At 34.8% G+C, this 22,634-nt stretch overlaps 2 protein-coding genes and 1 long non-coding RNA gene across 3 annotated transcripts; 2 read left to right on the forward strand and 1 right to left on the reverse strand.

Moving 5' to 3' along the window:
* The first annotated feature begins 717 nt into the window (after positions 1–717).
* LOC145612357 (uncharacterized) lies at positions 718–1,162 on the forward strand. The gene is made up of 3 exons (XR_014106583.1): positions 718–774; positions 845–924; positions 1,016–1,162. It is a non-coding gene; the product is annotated as an uncharacterized LOC145612357 (long non-coding RNA).
* A 5,720-nt stretch (positions 1,163–6,882) lies between these two features.
* LOC145611598 (vacuolar protein sorting-associated protein 29) lies at positions 6,883–13,639 on the forward strand. Its single transcript, XM_081666937.1, has 3 exons — positions 6,883–7,114; positions 11,713–11,850; positions 13,058–13,639. Exons 1-3 carry the CDS (start codon positions 6,983–6,985, stop codon positions 13,358–13,360), a joined length of 573 nt encoding a protein of 190 aa, XP_081523063.1. The 5' UTR covers positions 6,883–6,982; the 3' UTR covers positions 13,361–13,639.
* A 162-nt stretch (positions 13,640–13,801) lies between these two features.
* LOC145611396 (conserved oligomeric Golgi complex subunit 8-like) lies at positions 13,802–21,789 on the reverse strand. Its single transcript, XM_081666723.1, has 12 exons — positions 21,536–21,789; positions 21,305–21,457; positions 18,927–19,075; positions 18,266–18,343; positions 18,059–18,152; positions 17,844–17,918; positions 17,400–17,696; positions 15,888–15,955; positions 15,745–15,799; positions 15,317–15,455; positions 14,913–15,097; positions 13,802–14,833 (listed from the first exon to the last, which is right to left on the reverse strand). Exons 1-12 carry the CDS (start codon positions 21,674–21,676, stop codon positions 14,516–14,518), a joined length of 1,752 nt encoding a protein of 583 aa, XP_081522849.1. The 5' UTR covers positions 21,677–21,789; the 3' UTR covers positions 13,802–14,515.
* Positions 21,790–22,634: the final 845 nt, after the last annotated feature.

Here is a 22,634-nt window from a genome sequence, read left to right on the forward strand (position 1 = left end):
CTAGTGAGATATGTGAAAGGTTAGCACTATTTAAAAGGGCAACGGAGGCTTTTTCGGGAAGAAAATATCCAACGGCCAATTTGTACTTTGAAAAAGTGTGTGAAATTTTACTTGCTTTGAGAAAATGGGTTTGTTGTGGGAATAAGGTGATTGAATCTATGGCTTCAAAAATGATTGTTAAGTTTGATAAATATTGGAATGTGATTAATGTAATGTTGTCGGTTGCTTCGGTTTTGGATCCTAGAAGAAAATTGGATATTGTGACTTTTTATTATAGACTTGTGTATGGTGATTGTTTTGAGATGGAATGTGATAGGGTGAAAAGATTGTTGGTTGATTTAGTTCATGATTATGAGATGGATGCAAGTTATGATGACACTCCTTTTAGTGTAACTTCCTCCATTGTCAATGTGAATGGTAAGAGGCCCATGGATGAATTTGATGAAGTTGAGGGGTTGTGGGCAAGACATGTTTCGCAACAACCTCCTAAGAGGACTAAAAAATGTGAGGTGGAAACTTACTTGTTAGAGGAGAGGCTTGTAGTTGATGAGAGTAAGTTTAGTCTTTTGGCTTGGTGGAATGCGGAGTCACATATGTTTCCCACCCTTGCTAAGATTGCTAGAGATATTCTTGCGATACCCATTTCCACCGTTGCTTCCGAGAGTTCATTTAGCACAAGTGGGAGGATCATTGGACCCCATCGTAGTAGACTACTACCGGAAACCGTTGAAGCTTTGATGTGTCTTCAAAGTTGGAGGCGTTCACTATTGAAAGGTATTTCATTTATTAAAGTTTTTTTTGGTCAATTTATAATACTAATGTATCTTTTTTATATGATTTTTAGATACTACAAAGATTGAGCTAGAATTAGCTTTAATTTATGAAGATGAAGATGTGGAAGTTGATGAGGAATAATGAACAAAGGTGAATTTTATATGTTTTTGATTGGTTAATTAATTAAAAATAATATATTATGTAATTATGTTACTAATTCATTTTTTTTTATCTTGGTTAGTTTCACAGTGAACTTGATGTTAAAGAATTGAAGTCTTCAAGAGTTGCATGGAGCCATGGAGGAATGAACTTGGTTGTTTTGTATAATTGTATTGCACTTGTAATTTATTATGAATTTTTATGATATTATTGTTCTAATGTAGACAATTTCACAAGTACTGTGTAAATGTGTAATATTTTCTTTGTTGTACTTTGAATTTTTATTAATACTGTTTTTTAGTGGAATTTGGAAATTGTTGATTTAGTATTTTTTTAAAAAAAAACCTAAAAAATCAAAAAATAAAAGAAACTCGGATTCGGGTCGGATCGGAGTCGGAGTCGGATGTCGAATTTTTAAGTCGGATCGGATTCGGAGTCTCGGAGTCGGATGTCGGAGTCGGAGTCGGATGTCGGATTTAGCCTCCGACTCACTGTCGGATCGGAGTCGGATTTAGCATAATCCGCTCCGAATCCGACCCGTTGCCATCCCTATCCACGTGCATCCACATAGCCTTGACTATCAACTGAGAGATTAAGACCATCCAAATTTAGATTTATTTTATTTATTTATTTATACAGTTGTGAATTATCAAGCATGCAAAAATACAAATAAAACTTTTATTTTTATTTTTTATTTTTCTCCACTACATCTTAACTCCAATCAAGTTGCATAATTGCTTTGAAAATTAAATTAATATGTAATCTAGTCTTATCTCCATTCTCCAACAACTATTCAAGTACGAGCCAAAAATTGCCTTTTTGAAGCTAAGCAAAACAACAACTTTCTTATATTCTTTTGTTTAATGTCTTATCCATGTGACAACTTTCTACACCAATTTGCAAAGATCATTAGGAGTATTAATGGTTTTGACCATAATTTTTTGGAATAATTGCTTCAAACCCACTTAATTGTAACACAAAAAACCAAGAGATAAGATAAAACCTAAGTACCTAACCATGATTATTAATCTCAAATTAAGTTTAGTCATTGACCGTCAAGGTTAGCAGCCCTAGCGTCACACATTGAGGCAGATCTATGATTGTTAAATTGATAGGGCATCAACTTAGGGTCTGTTCTCATATATTGACTGAACTCAGCTGAACTGAATTAAACTAAACTAAACTAAACTGAACTGAACTGAACTGAACTGAGCTGAACTGAACTGAACTGAAATGAATATTTTATAAGAGAAGGAAATTAGGAGCTGAACTGAACTAAGTTGAACTGAACTGAACTGAATTTCAACGTAAGATAACAGGCCCTTATTGCAAATTACAGATGTTGAGCCCATGAAAAAACCCACATGTGAGTGGTGTGTTGTCCCACATTAATTGAGTCACTGAGTGTATAAGTGAGAGTTTGTATTGAGACGTGTATACCACATTGAAGAAACAAGAAAGCTGTGTCCAGTTCAAGGCTAAAGGGCTACTCCTCTCATTGCCATATGGTTTTGAGTTGGAAATTCCTTGTAAAGTGGATAGTTGTGTTGGGTGTGGCCCAAGCCCGCTGATCAACTAAAGGTCTCATTTTCTCGTATTATTTTTAATAAATAATCTCTAATTAACCATATAGTAGGGCATGTGTCACTTATACTTCTTTCAAGAGGTCCATCAATGACTAGCAAAATTGGCTAATTAATGTTACATAACCCTCGTGATCAACCAATCATATTCCCTAATTTACATTGGTTATTTGCTAATTCATAGTGTATTAGACTCAGACTAATATGAATTTGAGTTGGGACATATCCTCAAAGACCCCAGTAATAATGAAAGCTCTTCCAACAGTTGTTACACTCTTAGGCTAAGTTGGAACGACCTTTACCGACTGATCCAATCACTCGTTGGTTGATTAATTTGTTCCTACCTGATCGAGTCTCCAAAAAAACAAATATCTATCAAATCCTTCTGCAAATTCCAGCCAAATGCCAACCACGCAAACCCTTTAAAAACCACAAAATTCACATAAAAATTTCATCACCTTGGAACTCTAAAATGGATTCATATTATTATTAAAGTGATCATATTATAATAAATGTTTATGATTGAGAATACATGGCCTCGAAATATTCAAATTACACATGGTTGTTCTTGAATTTCAGGGAAAATAAAGCATGCAATTGAATTATTTATCAAAAAATTTACCAACAGAAAATATATATTGCATGCAAGCTCACCTGCCACACCTTATTGGAGCTTAAACTCTGACAAATTCTTATACTTGTTGATCCAACTTGGCCATTTTTTGACAATTTTATTATCCAATCTTAATAACAATTATCTCCTAAGAAATGATCTCAGAAGATCTTCATTTAATATTTTGAGTGTTTAAACTTTATGATAATTATCAACTTCATTGACTTCTAGCTAAGCTACTTTAATTTGTGGTATGATTGTACTACTCTTTAAGGGATCGACGTGAACACTTTTTTGTCAGAATTGAATCAATTTGTAATAATATATACATGCATATTGTAATGCTTTTAAGATTAAATAATTGTAGAACTTAAAGAGTAATACATATAGATGTGAACTACGTAGATAGGAATAATAGAGAGTTGGATGTTTATTATGGAAGATGATTGTACACGATGATACGCGTACATAGATAGTAGCATATGTAGTACTGTGTCATATAAACAATCGAATAATTGAATATTGTCGTTATCAAAAAATGATGAACACGATAGTAAAACTGCATGCATATATAGACTTACAGAAAGCACATATAGTTTAAAATAAAGGGATATATAATTTGGAATAAAACAATACATCTCAATACGTGTCATGCACTCATACAATCCTAGTACGTATATGTTTGACCTAAGTGTCGTATTTGACGCTTTTTGAGTCTGTTATTAATCAAGATTAAACATGTGATAGCAAATTTAAGGCCTAATTTTAATAAGCGGATCGGACTTTAAAATGTTTTGATCTCAAAAAGGGGTTTAAATTCCTTCATATTACATTCCGAAGTCCATAAGCACTCTAACTTTAATCTAGCCTGAAAAACAGGTTTTGATATCATCGTTGCACTTCCGTATTGAGACTGATAGAGAATATCCATAGAATATTCTCATCTTAGGTTTAGGATATATTTTGTATAAGATTATCTTTGATATCGGTACATATCTTATAGTTACTTAATATGATTAGGTTTCTCATTGTAACCCTATAAATATTGATCAATGAAAATCACTCTAATTAAGGAGTTTATATTATCTGACATGGTATCACAGCTTAGGTGAGATCTTGAAATCATATATAAAAATTATGAATTCTACCAGTGGGTTGGAAAATTAAACCCACCGCGGGACATATACAAATTTTTTATGCTTATTATCTGACATAGACAAGAGACTAAAAGAAGGAGCCTACACTCTACAGGTCTATCAATCATTGATTATTTTATTGCCTAATAAGATGTTATAAGTTCAAAAAAAAAAAAAAAAGTGAAAGGGAGGAATAACGGGTAGAGTTCATATTTTGGGCACCAACTCTTCACTCCTCGATCCCTTTGCTTATATAATGAGATAATTTAATGGCTATTGGATTTTACACAATTTTTCAATACAATGTTTGATAAAATATCCTTGACTTTCTAATGTGAATCTGAATCCATACTTCTCATAGCCTGGTAGCAATTTATGGTATATAACTTCTTATACTCCCTCCGTTTTTTTATTTGCATCACTTGTGTTTACACGGGGTTTTGAGAGAATGAAATAGGTATAATATAATAATGTGAGTGGATGAATAATATTTATTATGGTAAAAGTAATGTAGGGATCATGAAAGTAATAGTATGTGAGAGAAAGTAGTGGCCATGAGAAAGAGTTTAGATAAATTATTTAAGTGGGGTTTAAAGTAAGAGAGAAAAATTATAAAATATAGTATAAAGTTAATATATATAGAAGTGATGCAAATAAATAAATAAATAAAAACATTCATAAAAGAAAAGTGATACAAATAAAATAAACGGAGGGAGTAATTAAGTTTCCATGCAATAACTAAGGATGCGTTCTTCATTCAGATCCAATTGATGGACAACGACATGTATATTCATTGCATTTTTTAGTTCATTCATAGCCATATCCTTCGTATAGTATACTATGCACAACTAGTTGCTTTAAGGTTTTGATTCTTAATTCTTGAAACTATCTCTTGTCAAAGGGTTAATTTATTATATAGTGTAACTCAATTGTTATTTTTTCCACTCTCATTACAACATTAGTTTGAGAGTGATTGGTGTTAACCACATGAAAGTGTTTCACATTAATTGAAAAAGAGAGAATTAATCAATTTATAAGGATAAGGGGCTACTCCTCCTATTTGCCATTTGGTTTTGGATGGACATTCCTTTGGACTTGTAAAGTGGACTCATTCTCTTGGTTAGCGGATGCGGCCTAAATCCGTATCTAACCGATAACATTTGACTTTACAACATTGCATTTTTTTTTTACAACATTATTGCATCTTGACAAAGCTTGTTTACAAGCGGAGAATTTATTCTTAAAAGTGGCCTAAAAATGACCAAAACTACTAAATATAAACGTGCTATGAATCCTATATAAATATAAACATGCTATGAATCCTATATAAATATAAACGTGTTATGAATCCTATATAAATTTTTCATCCCTTCCATATACATTATTTGCAACATAGCATTTCGACACGCATTTGCATATATTTGTCTAGCTAGTAATGAATTTGTGATTTGTGAGCAAGAAGATGAGCTAGTAGAGTCTGTATTAGGGCTAGAATGATCGCTTCAGAAGAACGACTTTCTAGTATGCTATACCCTCACTCTTGAACCGTCTCTAGTTGTAACATACCTTCATATGGACAAACCTTCTTAAAACTACAATATATATATATATATATATATATATATATATATATATATATATATATATATATATATATATAAAATAGGGCACATAAATAAGGATCTATGAAGCTAAGGGATCATATCTATACACCAACATGAAGTTTACGTGTCATGATGTCTTGTGTTCCCTTTATATCCGCCTCAAATTCCCCAATTTATAATATACATAAACTACAAATTGAACACATATCGATTTTTTTTCTTGCAATTCAATATTCTTTATACGTCATTTCATGTATCCTTTTTCAACCAATCTCCCTTAAATTAACATGATGGGTTTAATGAATTATTCAACAAAAACCAAGATGCTCACATAAATTTTATCTATCAAAATAGTGTTATAACAAATGTAAGAAAGATTTAGAAATCAACAAACAAGAACACATATCTACGGGTTCACTAATGACAAGATAGCTACATTTATGGTCTCATGAATAGACGAGAAGAGAGTTTTACTGATTTAAAACGAAATAGGACCAAAACCAATAATTCATAGCTACCGTAAGTTTCGAGGGCAACAATTGATGGCCTTGTTGTGCCCTCGATCTCCCAAACCAGGGTAATCACCGAACCCTTAGGCTCGAAGCCTCGAACTAACTGATTGTGCAACGAGACTCGTGATCATTGTTCAAAAGGGGTTAACTTATACTTCATCCATTTTTTAATAGTTGTAACACACCCTTTTTCACATTATTTAAGAAAAGTGGATTTCATGTGATTTAAAACACTTAAAAGGGAGGAGAGAGATTGTTGAGAGTAGGAGGAGAGAGATTGTTGAGAGTATAATTTAGTGGGCCACGAGATTATAATAAGGGTAATAGTATAACTTTTGACACAAAATACTTTCCAATTACAGTGTGTTGTAACTATTGTGGCATTTCCATTTTAGAAAAGTGTTGCAACTATAAAGAAACGGAGGAAGTATGTAGTACAAAGTATAATGTTTTTTTTTTTTTTTCATAGAGAAATTAAAATATTGGGAAAAAACAAAAAAATTTGCAATTTTTGGCGATCTGAGAGACGAAGACTGATTTGTGCGCATCAAACCCCGAATGCTCACTCTGTTCTTCACGACCTTCGCTAATTTCATTTTCAATGGTGTTAGTTTTGGCAATTGGGGATTTACACATCCCACATAGAGCACCTGATCTCCCTGCCAAATTCAAGTCTATGCTTGTTCCTGGAAAGATTCAACACGTAATCTGTACTGGTAATCTTTGCATCAAAGTATGTTTCTTTCTTTCTCTCTCCTTTGACCTCTCTTTGAATTTTTCTGGGGTTTGCTTGATTTTTGTGTTGATTGGGTTTTTGGGAACTTTTTGTGAAATGGGGTTTTGAGATTGTATTGGATTGTTTGATTTTCTGGGTTGATCATGGATGAATGTATTGATTTTGTTGCTTTTGGTGGTTTATGTAACCTGAGTTACAATTACAATGTCCAGAAATTTAGAATTAATTTTTGTAGAAAATCATGTGAATTTGTTGTTCTGCAGATTTTGTTGTAGTTGGGGTCTAGTCGTCTAGAGTTATTGAGATAAAAATTACATCATCTTATGTTCATATGTTGATCAAATGATAGATAAAGGATATGATATCGATACGGAGAAGAACAAACATATTTACTTTATGCAGTGTGAATGTAATTTTGCAATCTGCCTAAAATTACAAAGAGTTTCAGGAAGTTGCATTTGCTTTCAACTTCTTAGAGAAAGGGGTGATGAGCGGGTGACTATTGTGGGCAAGTGGTTTGTTTTCATAATTTTCCTCAGTAAACTGGAACTATTGGCCGCGAAAGCGAAGAAAGTATCTCCAATGTCCAACATGGAATTTTAAAGGAGCTAGGCAAGTACATCATAGGCCAAATGAAAAAACATTGGCTTCAAAAGTTAGACATGAATAATGATTTTGAGTAATATCCTCATGCAATTGCTATTTGCCAATGGCTAGCTCAAGCAATCACATTCTCGCATAAGATTGATTTTATGATGCATATCTCCTATGAAAGTCAGTACTTTCTATGTGTCTGTGAGCAATAAGGGCTAAGGTGAGTAGGTGACTGTACGTGTTTAGCAATTCTAGGGTTTGAGAGGGGAGGAGAGGGGCCTTTCCACTTAGATCCGTATAAATTCGAGTAAGAATTAAAACTTCAGAAATGATAGATTGAATTACTCTATGATCTCAGAAATCTTCCTAAAATTACAAGGTTTTTTTGGAAGTTGCTTCAAGTTTCTAGAGAGAGGGTGATTATTGTAGGTAGGTGCCCTAGGTGGTTTGTTCTCAAAATATGTTGTATTGAATTAGTACCATTGGTGGCAAATGGGAATAAAGTATCTTTTATAAACCTCATGGAAATGTTTATCAACAAACAACAAAGAATATATATGTAGAGAAAGGGGCTCGATAAGGAGCTCATAGAAGAAAAGATAGGAATTGGCTAAGAAGTTATAGACAAGTTCATGATTGGCCAATTGAAAACCATTAGCTTCAGAATTTTAACATGAATACCAAATTCAATTCATATCCACTTCCTTTCAGCCCATGGCTAGCATAAGCAATCACGTGTGTTGGATTGATCAACATTGCATGTCTTCATATTAAAGCTATTTCACTTTTTGTTATCAGAGTAGGTTGGCAAGGGCTAAGGGCTCTTGCCACTATAGATCCATAAAGTTTGTGTAAGAACAAAAACTATGACTCTCTTGGTCCATGTAAATCTAACTTCTAGTACCATGAAAGCAATCTTGCCACATTTAGTGAGCAAAGGTTGTTGAAGCTTGAAGGTAGTTTTATGGACTTATGGTACTTATTTGCTGTAATTATTGATTCAGGACATTGGTTTACGAGCTTTTAAAGGAGTATTTCATTGATGTTTTTCTTGGAGACCTTATACAGTGTGTTTTTGTATCCTATTTGTGACTAGGGACATTTTTGGTTCACAAGACTTTAGTGGTGTGTTATGAATGTATTTTGTAATACTGAGAAAAACAAGTCTCTCATCGAGAGGGTTCAAGAGCAGTTTAATAGTTTGGGTGTTGGAATACTTAGAATGGGCCTTGATACTAGATAAGGCTATCATCTGGACTCTTTTTTCCCCTTTTTGTACTGGATGTCATAGGGGTCATCTGGACTCTTTTTTCACCTTTTTATACTGGATGTCATAGGTGTCTGATATCTTCCTCCTATCAGGCTCATTTCAAGTGTTTACCAGATTTTTATAAGGTACCTTAGAATAGACTTTTGTAATTCTTCTATATATTGTTAGAACAAAGTGCTTCTGTGATAGTTCATCATATCATCATTACAACTTGTAGAATAGGTAAGGTGGAGGGAATAAAGGAGTCGTGACTAAGATGGATTTTTAAGAAGGCTTTAGGTTGAGTGAGTGATCCTTGTCTCCTTGAGAATTTATGGACTATTGAAGTTTCTCAAATGGAATTTCGCTATGTAAGAGCTATAGTCTTATAGAACTAGAGGGGATTGGTTCTTTCAGGGGATGGCTTTAAAATCCTTAATTTTGTCCATTTACATTTGAAACTGAGAAATAAGTTTAGTGGGGTCTGTCCCTTTCAAGTTAATGTGGTCTTGTGTATGTGATTACTGCTTAGTGGATTATATAAAAAGAAAGGGGTACATGAAATCAGAATTCACGATAGGGAGCTGATCAGATTGTCGTCTCTTTTGTATTTTGTGAATGTTAGTGCTCTATTTTGAATTATGTGACCGTCATACTTTATTTTTTTTTAATAAACCATTTGTCATACTTTAGACTCTGCTTTTTCAGTGATTTTTGGTGTCTCAAGATTGACTGAGGATGCACATTGTAGGACTTTTAGTATGTTTAAGGGAATTAACCAAGTTGTAAATATTTGTCTTTAAAGAGATACATCTATATCCTTTTTGCGAACTTCTAACAGATATTTTTTTTTTTTTTTTTTTTTTTTTTTTTTTTTTTTTGGGAATAATAAGTTGATGAGTGAATTGAAGTGAGACCTTTTTGTTATTGTCTGGAAGCTATTTTAAGTAACATTTATAAGTTAGTTAAAAATTCACTTATTATGATCTACTTGCTTATTAATTAGTTGACCACTTGAGAAGAACCAAACAGAAACTTTGAAGCAGAAATCCCTTACATCAATTCTCAGTATCTCCTTGAAATTTATCTCTGGTCTATATACCTAACTCTGACTCCCCATGGAAGCAAGGGTAATCATTTGGGAGACCAACAGGAGCTAAAGAAGCAAGTAATTATCTCATTAGGTAGCCTAATCCTTGTGGTTAGGTTAAGAGCTTAGATTATCTCATTATTCATTTCATGAAGCCTCTTAGGACAGGGTTAGGCTCTTCTATGTTCACCATAGTTGTGGTACATTTTAATTTGGCATGCATTATATCTATGGAAGATTCCTTTTCTAATTTTAAGTTCATTTTGATGCATCTGTCCTCAGTTTGGTTAAGGAATGTTTCAAACAAACTACTTATAAGTTTAAACAAATTTTTTTAAGGTACAGTACTACATTAATTTACTATGCATTTTTCAAATAATATAATGATCTTTGTTGAAATATTGTTACAAAATTTAATTTGGACGACTTGCATTTGCATCTACTTCTATAATGTTCATCGGTTACACTTCGTTATAGTTTGAAAAGTCAACCTCCATTTCTCTTCCCTCTAATTCCCTTCCTTCCTCATTTGTTATCCAAATGAAAGATACTCCATCCTTCCATTTCCCTTCCCTTCCTTTCCCTCTATTTTCTTTAATCCTAACAAAGTGTAAGTCTCTTTGTACTATGAGGCATGAGCTGTTTAATGCTATTGTTTGCTGTCTGTAAGACTTTAATACTTGAGCAACTTTTTAACAAAAGAAACTATGACTGTCTAAGAGGTTACAATTTTACAATTTACAACCAATTCATTGTTTCAGCCAGGAAAGAACGGGTGGCTCCCGGACACTACCTGTTATCTTATGTCTTTGTTCTACCTGAACAACCTCATTATTCCATGCAGTTCTAGACCCTGCAAATAGCAGTATACATTCTAGGTGGTTGATTGTGCTGCTTTATGATAGTAGGTTATACCTTTTTCAGTTTGTACTATTTTTTATGCTCATTTCATGGGAGGACTTCCATACCTCACATATTGGATTTCCTGAGTATGTAGTTCCAAAATATAGCCGTGAGACGTGGCATCGTATGGTTCTACCAGCTGTCTTATAAACCATATTAAGCTTAAATGCACCCCTGGCTTTTTATACATAGATTGAGTCATTTTTCATGGAAATTTAATTTCTGGCTGGATCCACTCTGTAAATAATTAGGGTAGACTACTAAACTGTTTGGTGTGGTTGATTCTTATCTCCTCTCTAAACTCTATATCCCACAAATAAATCAGAGAACATATCCAATTTAATTTTATTTGCTTAATTCTTATATGTTCTCAGTATCCACTGATAGGCTAATGAACAAACGCAATTATCATAATAATTTGTGAGGATAGATTGGTGAACAAATTTATTAAAGAATTTGCTTAATTCTCAGTTCTGCCATCTGCTGTATTGACTTTATCATCTCTCCTCTAGTTCCTGTATAATGGATGGATGTTCTTGCTTAAATGGTTGGAGATTCATAAGCCATGTTCAGTTGCTGTCTTGCTGAGTACTTTTGATTTTTATTTCTATTTTGCATATGACAGTTGTTTGAGATGTTTCGAATTGAACTCAATACAGTTCTTATAATTACTTTTGTATCTCTGGAAGTTTAGATATTGTTGGCAGATGACTGAGCATAAATTTGATTATTTTACTCATTTTAAGCTGTTATCTGCAGGAAGTACATGACTACTTAAAAACAATTTGTCCAGATCTACATATTACTCGAGGAGAATATGATGAAGATGCACGTTATCCAGAGACAAAAACCCTAACAATCGGTCAATTCAAGCTTGGACTTTGTCATGGTCACCAGGTTGGACATTTGTTATAATTTGTTGTCCCTAAGATTATTTCTGTGGTTTGCAAAATCTTTCATGTTGGGGGATGTATAACTAATTATCAAGTGGCAAATGGAATTGCTAGTTGCATAATCTTTAACAAGAGAATCAACTCGACTGATCAGTTTATGCATTGAGTATATCATTGTTGTCCTCCCCTGAAGACCCTAACTGCACCAGGAAGAATCTAATTACATGTACTTGTATAATAAATCTTTCCCATCCCATCCACTACCAAAATAAATATCAACCCTAGCCTGAATGCTAAATTAAATGTTCTATGTAGTTCTGACCATATATAGAGTTAGGCCAGGATTTTTCTACAAGGACTATTTGAATTTAGTAAATAGGAGATACAATTTTTGCTAGTTGTTATTTGGGTGATGGAAAAAGTTTCCTGTTCAATATAATTGCAAATGTACATTCTTATTTCCCCCATATCACTGCTCAGTTTTCTATTGTATTGGTTTGTCATGACTATTTCATGTTGGGTGATAGAAAAAGTTTCCTGTTCATTCTAATGTTGAATAAAGGGTAGAAAATTTGACCCGGATAGAATAACTCTCTTTCAGAAGCTCTTCCAAAAAGCTCCTAAACCCTGCTTCTCAAATTTAGCCTTTTGCCCCATACCCTACTCAACCAAACACTCCCTCATTTCAATTTGGTATGATAGAGTGACAATTGAAGGAGAAAATCAGAGTGGGAGGGTTGGATTTAGAAAATTGTTGTGAAAATGACCTGAAGATTTAGGTCCAGAAAGGTGTAGGATCTAGGATTACATGGAGCTTGCTTGTAATCTCCTCCTCCCATGATACGGAATGGGCACTAATGTCTGCTATTCTCCTTCCGTGAAACTCTTTTCTTCAACATGATGTATGTGATTGAAAAGCATGAATAGGAATATGGAAAACAGGAAATTAGCATTGTAATTATTAAACGGTCAAGACTCGTGACTTCAAACCTTGCCCCCCTTTAAATATTTTAGAAGCTCTGCCATTGTGAAAAGAGACGTGTTACTCCAGTGCCCAATGTGGTTGTCTCATTTTTGTTAAAAAATAACTGCCCATATTTTTGTGGAAACATTTTTTATTCTTCCCTTCAAACTTCTTAAGCTAAATGCATGCATAAAGTTTACATTTTTTTTATTTTCCTTGTTACCTCACAGTTGGTTCTTTCTTTCAGGTTATTCCATGGGGAGACTTGGACTCCTTAGCTATGCTTCAGAGGCAGTTGGATGTGGACATCCTTGTGACTGGGCACACACATCAATTTACTGCATACAAGCACGAAGGTGGTGTTGTCATAAATCCAGGATCTGCCACGGGTGCATACAGCAGCATCACCTATGATGTTAATCCAAGCTTTGTTCTGATGGACATTGACGGGTTGCGTGTGGTGGTTTACGTTTATGAGCTGATTGATGGGGAAGTTAAGGTGGATAAGATTGATTTCAAGAAGACAACTACTCCTCAATCTCCTCACTGACTCAAAAGATCTTTGTAGATGTGCCTGTCTTCTTCTCCGGAACCTGAAACTGACTTGTGCTTTTTCTCAAGTTTTCCGTGTCTAAAAAAGTTGTCTTGAAATGGTTATGAAAAGCTTTTAATAGGTCAAAAATAGGTTTTTCACTTGTGAGTATAACCCGATTTTGTACTACATTGTTTGGTTTGAGTTGTTTATCTTGAATTTTATTGTCCGAATTATCTGCAACAACTTTACTGTAGTTCTACGATGTTGATAGTAAAATTTACCATGCTTATAGTAGGGCTGTATGCTAATCGCCTATGCTGCTATAATCCAGAAAAGTTTGGCTTAAGCCGCTTAACCATCCCAGATTTCCCAAGAATCCGAACTAATCATATGTTAAAATCTCAAATAAAATAGTCGACATGATATAAATTAAACTTTTCTAACAGCTGGTCAATCTAAAAAAAACTGTAGTTGTGTAAAAGCTGTTATTGAACCCCCAATAATGGTAATTATGATTTGGTACACATAAAAACAAATACTACGTAATACATTACTGCCAAGTGATAAGACCTATAAGAATAAGATGTTCAGATAGCTCAATTACAATGGAAGAAATGCTAAAGGACTATAATCTATTCAATGAAAACGTACAAATTCTTAAGAGTAGTTATGATTGATAGTTTGATACATGTGTTCTATCAATCAATCATCAATCAATCAAAGCCTTAATCCCAAAAGTGGGGTCGGCTAACATGTGTTCTGTCTTCCCCTATTCTACATTATAACACTCGTCGGACCATGTCGTTCGATAAACTGCTGGGAGCAAAATTTGTTACACAACCATACCAAACCCTCAAATTTACAACAATATATTTCGTTTAGTTCACCCATGCCAAAAAAAATGTACAATGATATCTTCTGAAATGCTCCTGAAAACATACAAAACACAAGTATACCCAGTTTTGTAATCCTATTCCCTTTCCAGAATATACGCGACTGCTCACATTTGAAAATTCAATTTCTATTAATTACCCCTTTGTTTATCCATAAATGAATTGGCCACTCATGCTATTTCTTCCTCATGATGAAGAAAAATCCAAAACTGGCCAGAGACGTAAATTTCCGACAACATGAACCATCTTCCAAGATATCAATTATACCTCAGAGGAATCATTCTGCACTGCTATCATGAATAGCCGAATTGCCATCAACCTTCGAGTCTTCACTCTTCTCCTCGTCTTCAACTACATTTGTATCCTCTTTTTGTTCACTTTCAGAGACAACCCCATTTTCTACAATAGATGAACTCCCATTTTCTGATATGTTTTGTACATCTGTACTTTGTGTTCGCCTAGGAATCTCTCTTGATGATGAAGATACGGATAACAAACGGCTTAACCCATCAAATGAACCCTTGGCATCCATAATAAGGGCAGCACCACCAGGGAAACAACGACCAAAGCATGTTGCACAATGAGGAAAGACAACCTGATCAGGAATAAAATGCAAGTTATTAGTTAAGATATAATGTCAAATCACAAAAAGAAGAGAACTAAATGATATTTACCTCCATGAATGCACGACAAAGTGAGAAGAAAAGTGTGGATTCATTATTTCTAAGCATCCGAGCTTCGTTATATCTCAACAATGAATTATGAACAGCTTTCAGTCCCTTCATTAATTCCTGGGCAAGAATATGTTTCAAGCTTACTGGAGCACACGGACGTAACTCATTCATTGCTGCTGACACACCTACCAGCATCAAGAGATCATAGAAAGAAGGAACCAGTCAGAAAACTGATCTAAGGCAGGATTAATCTAATCAATGCATTTGTGATCTGACATTGGATAGAGCATACTTTACATTTATCTAGTACTCACCCAGGCTGAAACAGATTCTTATGCATAATAACACATTTTTTTAAATATTACAATGTATTTCAAGCCTAAATATATGCTTGAAAAACATACCATTTATAAATACAGCAAGGGGCGGATGCTCCATCAAATATGAAGGTGGGGTCACATCCTCTTGACTTTCTTCACTGGCGGTACTGCCTGAATACCCAACTGCTGGCAGTGGTACCCAACGATGTGAATCCAAGACAAGCTGGCAAAGTATTTGAAGAGTTAAATGCAATTATACAAGAAACGAGCTATATTTTAGAAATACCGAAAGAGAGAGTCAAGACCACGATAATCAGTTCGTTGAAGTGATAGCTAAGAGAATTATCCAAATTAATAGCCTCGCGAAGAAATCTTAGTTTTTTACATACGTATTTCCTTCACTATACTCTATTTTCTCTCCATAGATGTAAGCGTTTTTAAACCAAAGCCCCACATAAATTATTGAAAGATGTTAGCAGTCATAAATTTCAGAATTTAGCTACATGTGTTACCTGAAAATTCTCAACAGCAGTAGCAACATTCTTTGAAAATAAGTTTAGAACAGCCCTGGAAAGAGAGCAAATGCATTTAGTTGGCAAGATTCACAGAATTTGGACTTTCCAGCATCAAACTTCAATCTAAAAAGAATCCTTACTCTTCAAATAGTGATGGTAGCAGACCTCGATAATCCAGTCCGACCCAACCAAGTCCCATCGCCCAGTGCTGTCACAAAGCAGGAAGTCTAGCATTAACTTCAGGATCAGAGGATACAAAATTCTTTTTAAGAAAACACTCAGAAATAATGCATTTCCAAGATTGAAAAGAGATCAGATGCAGCTAGTTGTGCATTTTCAAATTTGAAGAGGGATAAGATGCAGCTAGTTGGCTTTGAAGCCATCATCAATGCCTTCCATGTCCTGGGGTGCTTCTGCAGCTATTACATGCATTCCTAGATCATCAATATTTGTTGTAGTGATAGAAGATAGGACTTTATAGATAGGACTTTATTTATTAAACGAGAGAGACCATGGGCCGAACATTTTAGTGGCAGGAAGAGAAGGTAATTAGGAAGACCTCTCCCTAATGAAAAGTGTAGAAACTAAACAGGACAAATGAAAAGGGAAAGTGTAAGAGCTAATCTGGGACAGGAGTAAATATTTTGTGACCATAATAAGGGAGATGAAAATGAAGAACCAGAATGAGGGATATCTATATGGTTTTGCAAAGTAATGTCCTTATCATCTTTGTCTCTCATTTCCAAGCAATTGAGGTTCATTAAAAAGCAGAGCACAACCAGGCAATATGTAGGTCCCTTTAGGGCTCGAAACTTTCTGTCTTGCCACAGCCACCACAAACCCCACCCCCCCCCACCCCCCCCCCCCCCCCCCGCCCTCTTTAACAAGAAGAGGTAAGGTTTGGTTTAAGGAGTTACTGTACAAGTGTTAATTAGAAGAGAATAAGACCCACAGATCATATTGGTGAGTTGTAATTAATGGTAAAAATGATAATTCAACTGAGCTCATGTGTAATTCTGTAAAGGAAGTCCCATATTAATGAGACAATAACCATACATCCATTGGCAACAGTGATAATGCTAGTACTCCCCCGCGCCCAACAGAAAAAAGTATCTCTTTTGGTAATACCACCTCTAAAGTGGTAACCATAACATATGAAGTTAGGGAGTTTCACATATATTGCATCATACCCAATTTAGGAAATCAAATGTCTCCTTTTACACTACAAATACCAAAAATAACTTACATGTGTAAAATTGTTGGTTTAGTCAATACGTGCAATCACATGGTTACCATGGTAATGTTGTCTTTCTCTCTCTCTCTCCTGGTTTTCAACTACCCAAAATCCCATGCACTCCCTTAATGGTGCAGTATTATTAGAACAAAGGAAGTATATATACCATTACTATCTACAAAACAGGGCATCAAGGTCTGCTATATGATACACATGGTCTTCCAATACTAGGGGAAATACATACATCTAAACATGGCCAACTACCCTTTCATAACCCTGAGAATAAACAAATGGTTACTTGTGCTCTCAACAGATTTCTAGAAATAGAATTCTTTGGTTAGCAAGTGAATCTAGACACATATAGGTCTTCAATCACTTGATTACACACAACCTAGACCAAATGCAAAAAATCACTTACCATGCACTGATCGAGAATGTTTGATAAAGATCCTCCTTCAGTTATTTTGGGAAGCATGACCTTAAGCGTTCTAAGGTGAGATGTAATTTGATGCATAGCCCAGCTGAACAAAAGCCCACCATCATAGTTTTCTTCACTTCCAGATGTGTCATCAGCAAATATTGCTCGGTATTGGTTGACAACATCAAATAAATGCATCCTGTGACAATTAACCATTCCTCTCAAGTATTCATACGGATTTCTTTGGTCTAAATCATCAAGGGTTCCAGAGATCCATGCCTCTCTACATCTCAAGAACTGTATCAAACCAACTACAAAGTCAAATATCACCAACTAGCAACAAAAAATCAAGAACATCTGAATAGGGAGCAAAAAGATACCTAAACTACACTAATAATTCAATAGCTTTATACCAAAAAAGTAAGCTGTTAAAACAAGCCTAACCTGCAAGCGCATTTCGTATTCGCTGAAGACACCAATCCGACGTAAATATCCAATGATACGAAGACATTCTGGCAACTGCAATATAAAACTTGTCAAATTGATATAGCCCTGGCTTCCTGAAAGTTTCAGAATTACTGGAGAGGGGCAAGAAAGAGCTATAAATCTTATATAAAACATGTATCTTTTGAACCGAAAAAGAGGCACATTATTCGTACCTGAATATTTGACCTGAGCTTCTGGAGAAGCTGTGATAACAGAGATTGAGTTGTTTGCTTAACCTCTGCAGCCAAAGCCTGAATGACAGGGATCCTTTATAAAACATAAAGAATAATAAATAAATCACGTTGAATATCAAAAAGGTTCTCTAAACTGCTCAGCTATGACAATATTTGTAAAGAATAAAGTTGGAGCATGATTCTCACTTTGGGTGCATGGTGCAAAGCTTACTAACAAAAGCTTCCAAGTCAAGAGCTTCATCATAATTTCCATTCCTAACACATCTGGACAGATAAGGTGATACACAATTATCAGCAATGACCTAAGTACCTCACCTACGAGCAGAAATCAAAAACCAGGAAAGCATCTTGAAATTTTATTGCTGACTAGAAAACAAAGGTTTCATAGTGATATAGGTATGTGATAAACACCGGATAGGCAGATAACATGACGATTATATATTGATAGTCAGGTTCTCAGCCTTCTGCTACTGTGCCAGTAAATATGAGTTCTGGTTCAATTTTCATTACTCTTTAGCCTGATTACAGGCCACTGTGAAATTCTAACCAGATATGACTCGTGTTCAATGTTAAAACCAAATTAAGAAACCCTTTAAGTTCAAATAAATATCTGCTTTTGCAAGGAAGGGAAAAAAAAATGAAGAGGGCCAAAAACCAAAAAAAAAAAGGTGAAGCAGCACTACAACTAGAAACTGTTAGTGTATTCTAACATGTTATACATGGGAAATTGATATTTAACCACTTTCTGTAATTGCCTAAAGTCACATATCTAGTCAAAATACCAAGCATATATGCACTTTGGGTGCCCTCAAGGATCAAACACAGTTACCACTTTATAGCTACATACGTGTCCATAAGCTGAGGAATTTCAAGCAAGTCAAGCAAAGTACTGTGATTTGCCAGCAATGTTTGGTTCATTTTCCTCTTCTCCAGAATCTGTTCAGCTGACTCAATGAACTCTGTACAACCAGATGTCAGCTTAGGGACTTCATCAATCTGCAACAAACATTAAAGCATATATTCATTTCAAAAAATCAATGATCAATTTACAAATATCAAAGTTTTTCAAAATTTGAGAAAAATAAAATTCAAGATTGCATACAGCTTCAAATTTAAAACATACTTCCTGTGTTCCTATTTATTTGCACCATTTCTTTTTGGCAACATAATTTAGGAGAAAAAGGAGGGGCATAAGAAGGGTATTGTAAACTAAGAAAATTACATGAACTAAGGCAAGCATGAATTGATCCCCATGTGAAAAGCAGGGGCATATACATAATTCAATAGGGTTTTGGGGGCAAAAGGTGGAGGATGAGTTTTCACACGTAAAAATGCTTAGATGCCAACATGTGTTATAAAGGAATGAAGAGCTTTTCTAGGATTTTCTATCATTTTCCTTCTTCATGCAAACAGAAGAGATGAAAACTTAGTGCTGATTGAGATTCTAAAATCCTGACATTTGACTGTCAAACAGGACAGTTGTCACTGGTCACCCTACAGTATTACTTTTTACATTGATTTAAAATTTGAAAAGTTATTACTCGGTGTATTAGAACTTTAGAATTTCACTAAATAAAATACACCAGAATACCAGATATAGTCAGAGGAGCAATTTGAGTCTCGAAACATCTTTTATAGGAAAGACAGACTTCTTATCTAGGATAGAGAGATAACCACCGAAGAGGATTTAATTTGGAAAATTCAGCAGCAAATATACATTAGCCAATGAAAAAAATGAGACAATGTAATTTCTCCTCTCTGTGCAAGTCTTGTCTTTTAAAAAAAATGATCTCCCTCTAATTAAAATTGCTTTGAAGAATGTCTGCATACATAGTCTCCCTTTCTTACAGGCATATCCAAGATATCAAATTCGTCAAATTAATTATGTGAAATACTCTATCTGGCAAGTGAGTGTTTACAAATAAACTAATCAAAGCTGTATACATTCTTGGACATTATGATCCCCAAGGGCCTAGAGACAACTTATTCCCTCTTCATCTTTTAACTTTATTTCATAGCAAATCGTCCATTTTAATATTTTTAATCAAAACTTCATCTTAAAACTGCATATTCTTGTGTCACCTACAACCTTTTGCTCTCACGAACCTCCACATTCGATGTAGAAACTCATACATAGTTCATTCCAAAAGCAAAAAATAATAGCATTTCGATGAACTTCTCTATTCATTTTTAATCAGGTGACAAACGAAGTACGCTAAAGAAAAATAATAGTTGAGTCCACCGACAGTTGTTTTAACCTGCAATTTACTTCTGCCTAAAAAATAGCAATTAGGTCCACAGTGTATCATTCATTGATCTGCAATTGGGTATATCCCTCAAATAAATTTGATCTATGTTCTTTGGACTTTTCACTTCTCCTCAAGTACCATTGACAAACTTTCGACACTCACACTTTGTTTGGGATAGCATGATAGAAGTGAAAGGAAGGCGGGAGAAAGGAGAGGGAAAAGGAAAGGAGGATGCAAAGTTGAGCTCTATTTTCCCTCCAAATCTCTCCCCTTTTTAAAAAATGGTTTTTATAATGAGGGAGGGAAAATAGAACCCTCCTCTTACTCCAACCTTTAATTCAAACAAAGAAATTTGTCCCCATTCCTTTCCCTCCCCCCCACCCACAACCACTCTTTATCTCTCCATTACCATTTTATCCAAGTAGGCAAGCATAGAGTTAAATTTGGGTATGGGTGTCTAATCATCACTTTACATAGGAACAAAACAAGGGAAATAGTCATTCCCATGTCAAACAATGACACCCGAGTTCAAGTAACATAAAAAACAGCAAATCAAGCTCAACACTATTAGGTGAATATTGAGTGATTAATCAATTTCAAATCTTCAACAATAACACATGGAACTTAGAGACGAATTTACAATAAATCTTGATCAAAATCAAAAGACTCAAAAAAAGAAAATTACTGTGTGTCCGCAGCACAATCTACAATTTTCAAACAGTGAAGTGCATTGCCACATAACATCTAAGTATAAGATATGGACTAAAATATAAAATTCAGTTCAAATAAGTAAATAACCAACATTGTTCACCGCATGTTCTTAGAACAATGTTAAGTGAATGCGCATGATGCTCTCGAGTGTAGGATCTAACTCGCAAACATTGTTGAAACCTAACCGTAACATTAAGAATTACAAACAAACAAACAAACAAACATTTCTAACTAAATCAAAACAGCAACAAGATCAAATAATTACCAGTGATTCAAGATGATTATCAATTGAAGAAACCTCTTCTCTAATCGAAACCAAAGCATCAGCAGCAGATATAAAAGAGCGATAATTCGCAACCGCAACTTCCTGCATCTGCCGCCGAATCCTCTCCGCATCAACTCGAAGAAGCTCCGGTTCCTGCCAGAAATCCAATAATGGCGCAAAAATTAGACCTCAGAAATGGAGAAATTCAAAGAGAAATTGAGAGAATCTGACCTTGTGAAGACGATCAAGGGTGAAAGAGAGGAGCTCAGAAACGTAAGGTTGTTGCGAGATTGAAGCGAGAGGAATGAGACCTGCAACTTCTTCGCCATTATCGTCTAGGTTTGAGGACGATGACAGGGGGAACGACTCCATGGATTTTCTCTCTCCTTGATAGTGTTCTTCAGCTTGAGCTTCAATGGCGAAATGGAAGGAGGGAGATCATGATGAGTGTGATGAGAAGAAACAACACTCTCAGATCCAAATGAATTTACTCGTATTTCAATTTTTATTTTTTTATTACCCTTCCGTTTTTAAATACTTCTTCATTTTTCCTAGAAATTTTTTTTACATAGTACAATATTTAATTCATTTATCTCAATTAATAAAATCAACATAAATCATACTCCCTCCGTCCCCTTTTGATAGTCTCTTATGGGCATTTTTCACGGGAATTAATAAACTTAAATAAGAATAGTAAAAGTGCATTGAAAAAGTAAATTGACATTGGGTATATAAAAAAGTAGAGAGATAAAGTAATAAAGATATATCGGAAAACAAAATTTACATGGAAAATTTACATTTGCGCAAGTATTGTTGCAAATTAGAGGGAATTTTGGTAAAAAATTAATTTTAATGGTTGTTGGAAAAAACAAATGGGATGAACATTTTGGGATTAAAATTTGCCCATAAGGGACTATCAAAAGGGGACGGAGAGAGTAACATGTATGTAGTACTAGTAGTGTACAATAGTACTATTAATGTTACCCCAAAATTAAAGATGAACAACAACAATGTGATATCAAAATGTAAGAAGCTTTGATAATCAAACAAGGAAAGAAAGGTGGAGGCACTACCTATGGGGACAGCGACGACAACAGTAGGAGGGCAGCAACAAGGTGGTCGGAGTAGTGGTGGTCATGTGGTGGTCATGGTGCTCACCCCAAAGAGGAAGGAAGGGAAAGAGGAAAGGGAGGAAGGAAGATGAAGAAAATGGCTTGGGAAGGATGATTTTGAGCAATGGAACTGATTTTCATGGCTAGTAACGGCCTCAATTAGGTACTTTTACAGCTGATTTAATTAATGGAAGAGCAAGTGGGGGTCTTGGTTCCAT

This window comes from Chenopodium album, chromosome 24 (assembly GCF_948465745.1).
Source record: "Chenopodium album chromosome 24, dcCheAlbu1.1, whole genome shotgun sequence".
NCBI classification, from domain to species: domain Eukaryota; kingdom Viridiplantae; phylum Streptophyta; class Magnoliopsida; order Caryophyllales; family Amaranthaceae; genus Chenopodium; species Chenopodium album.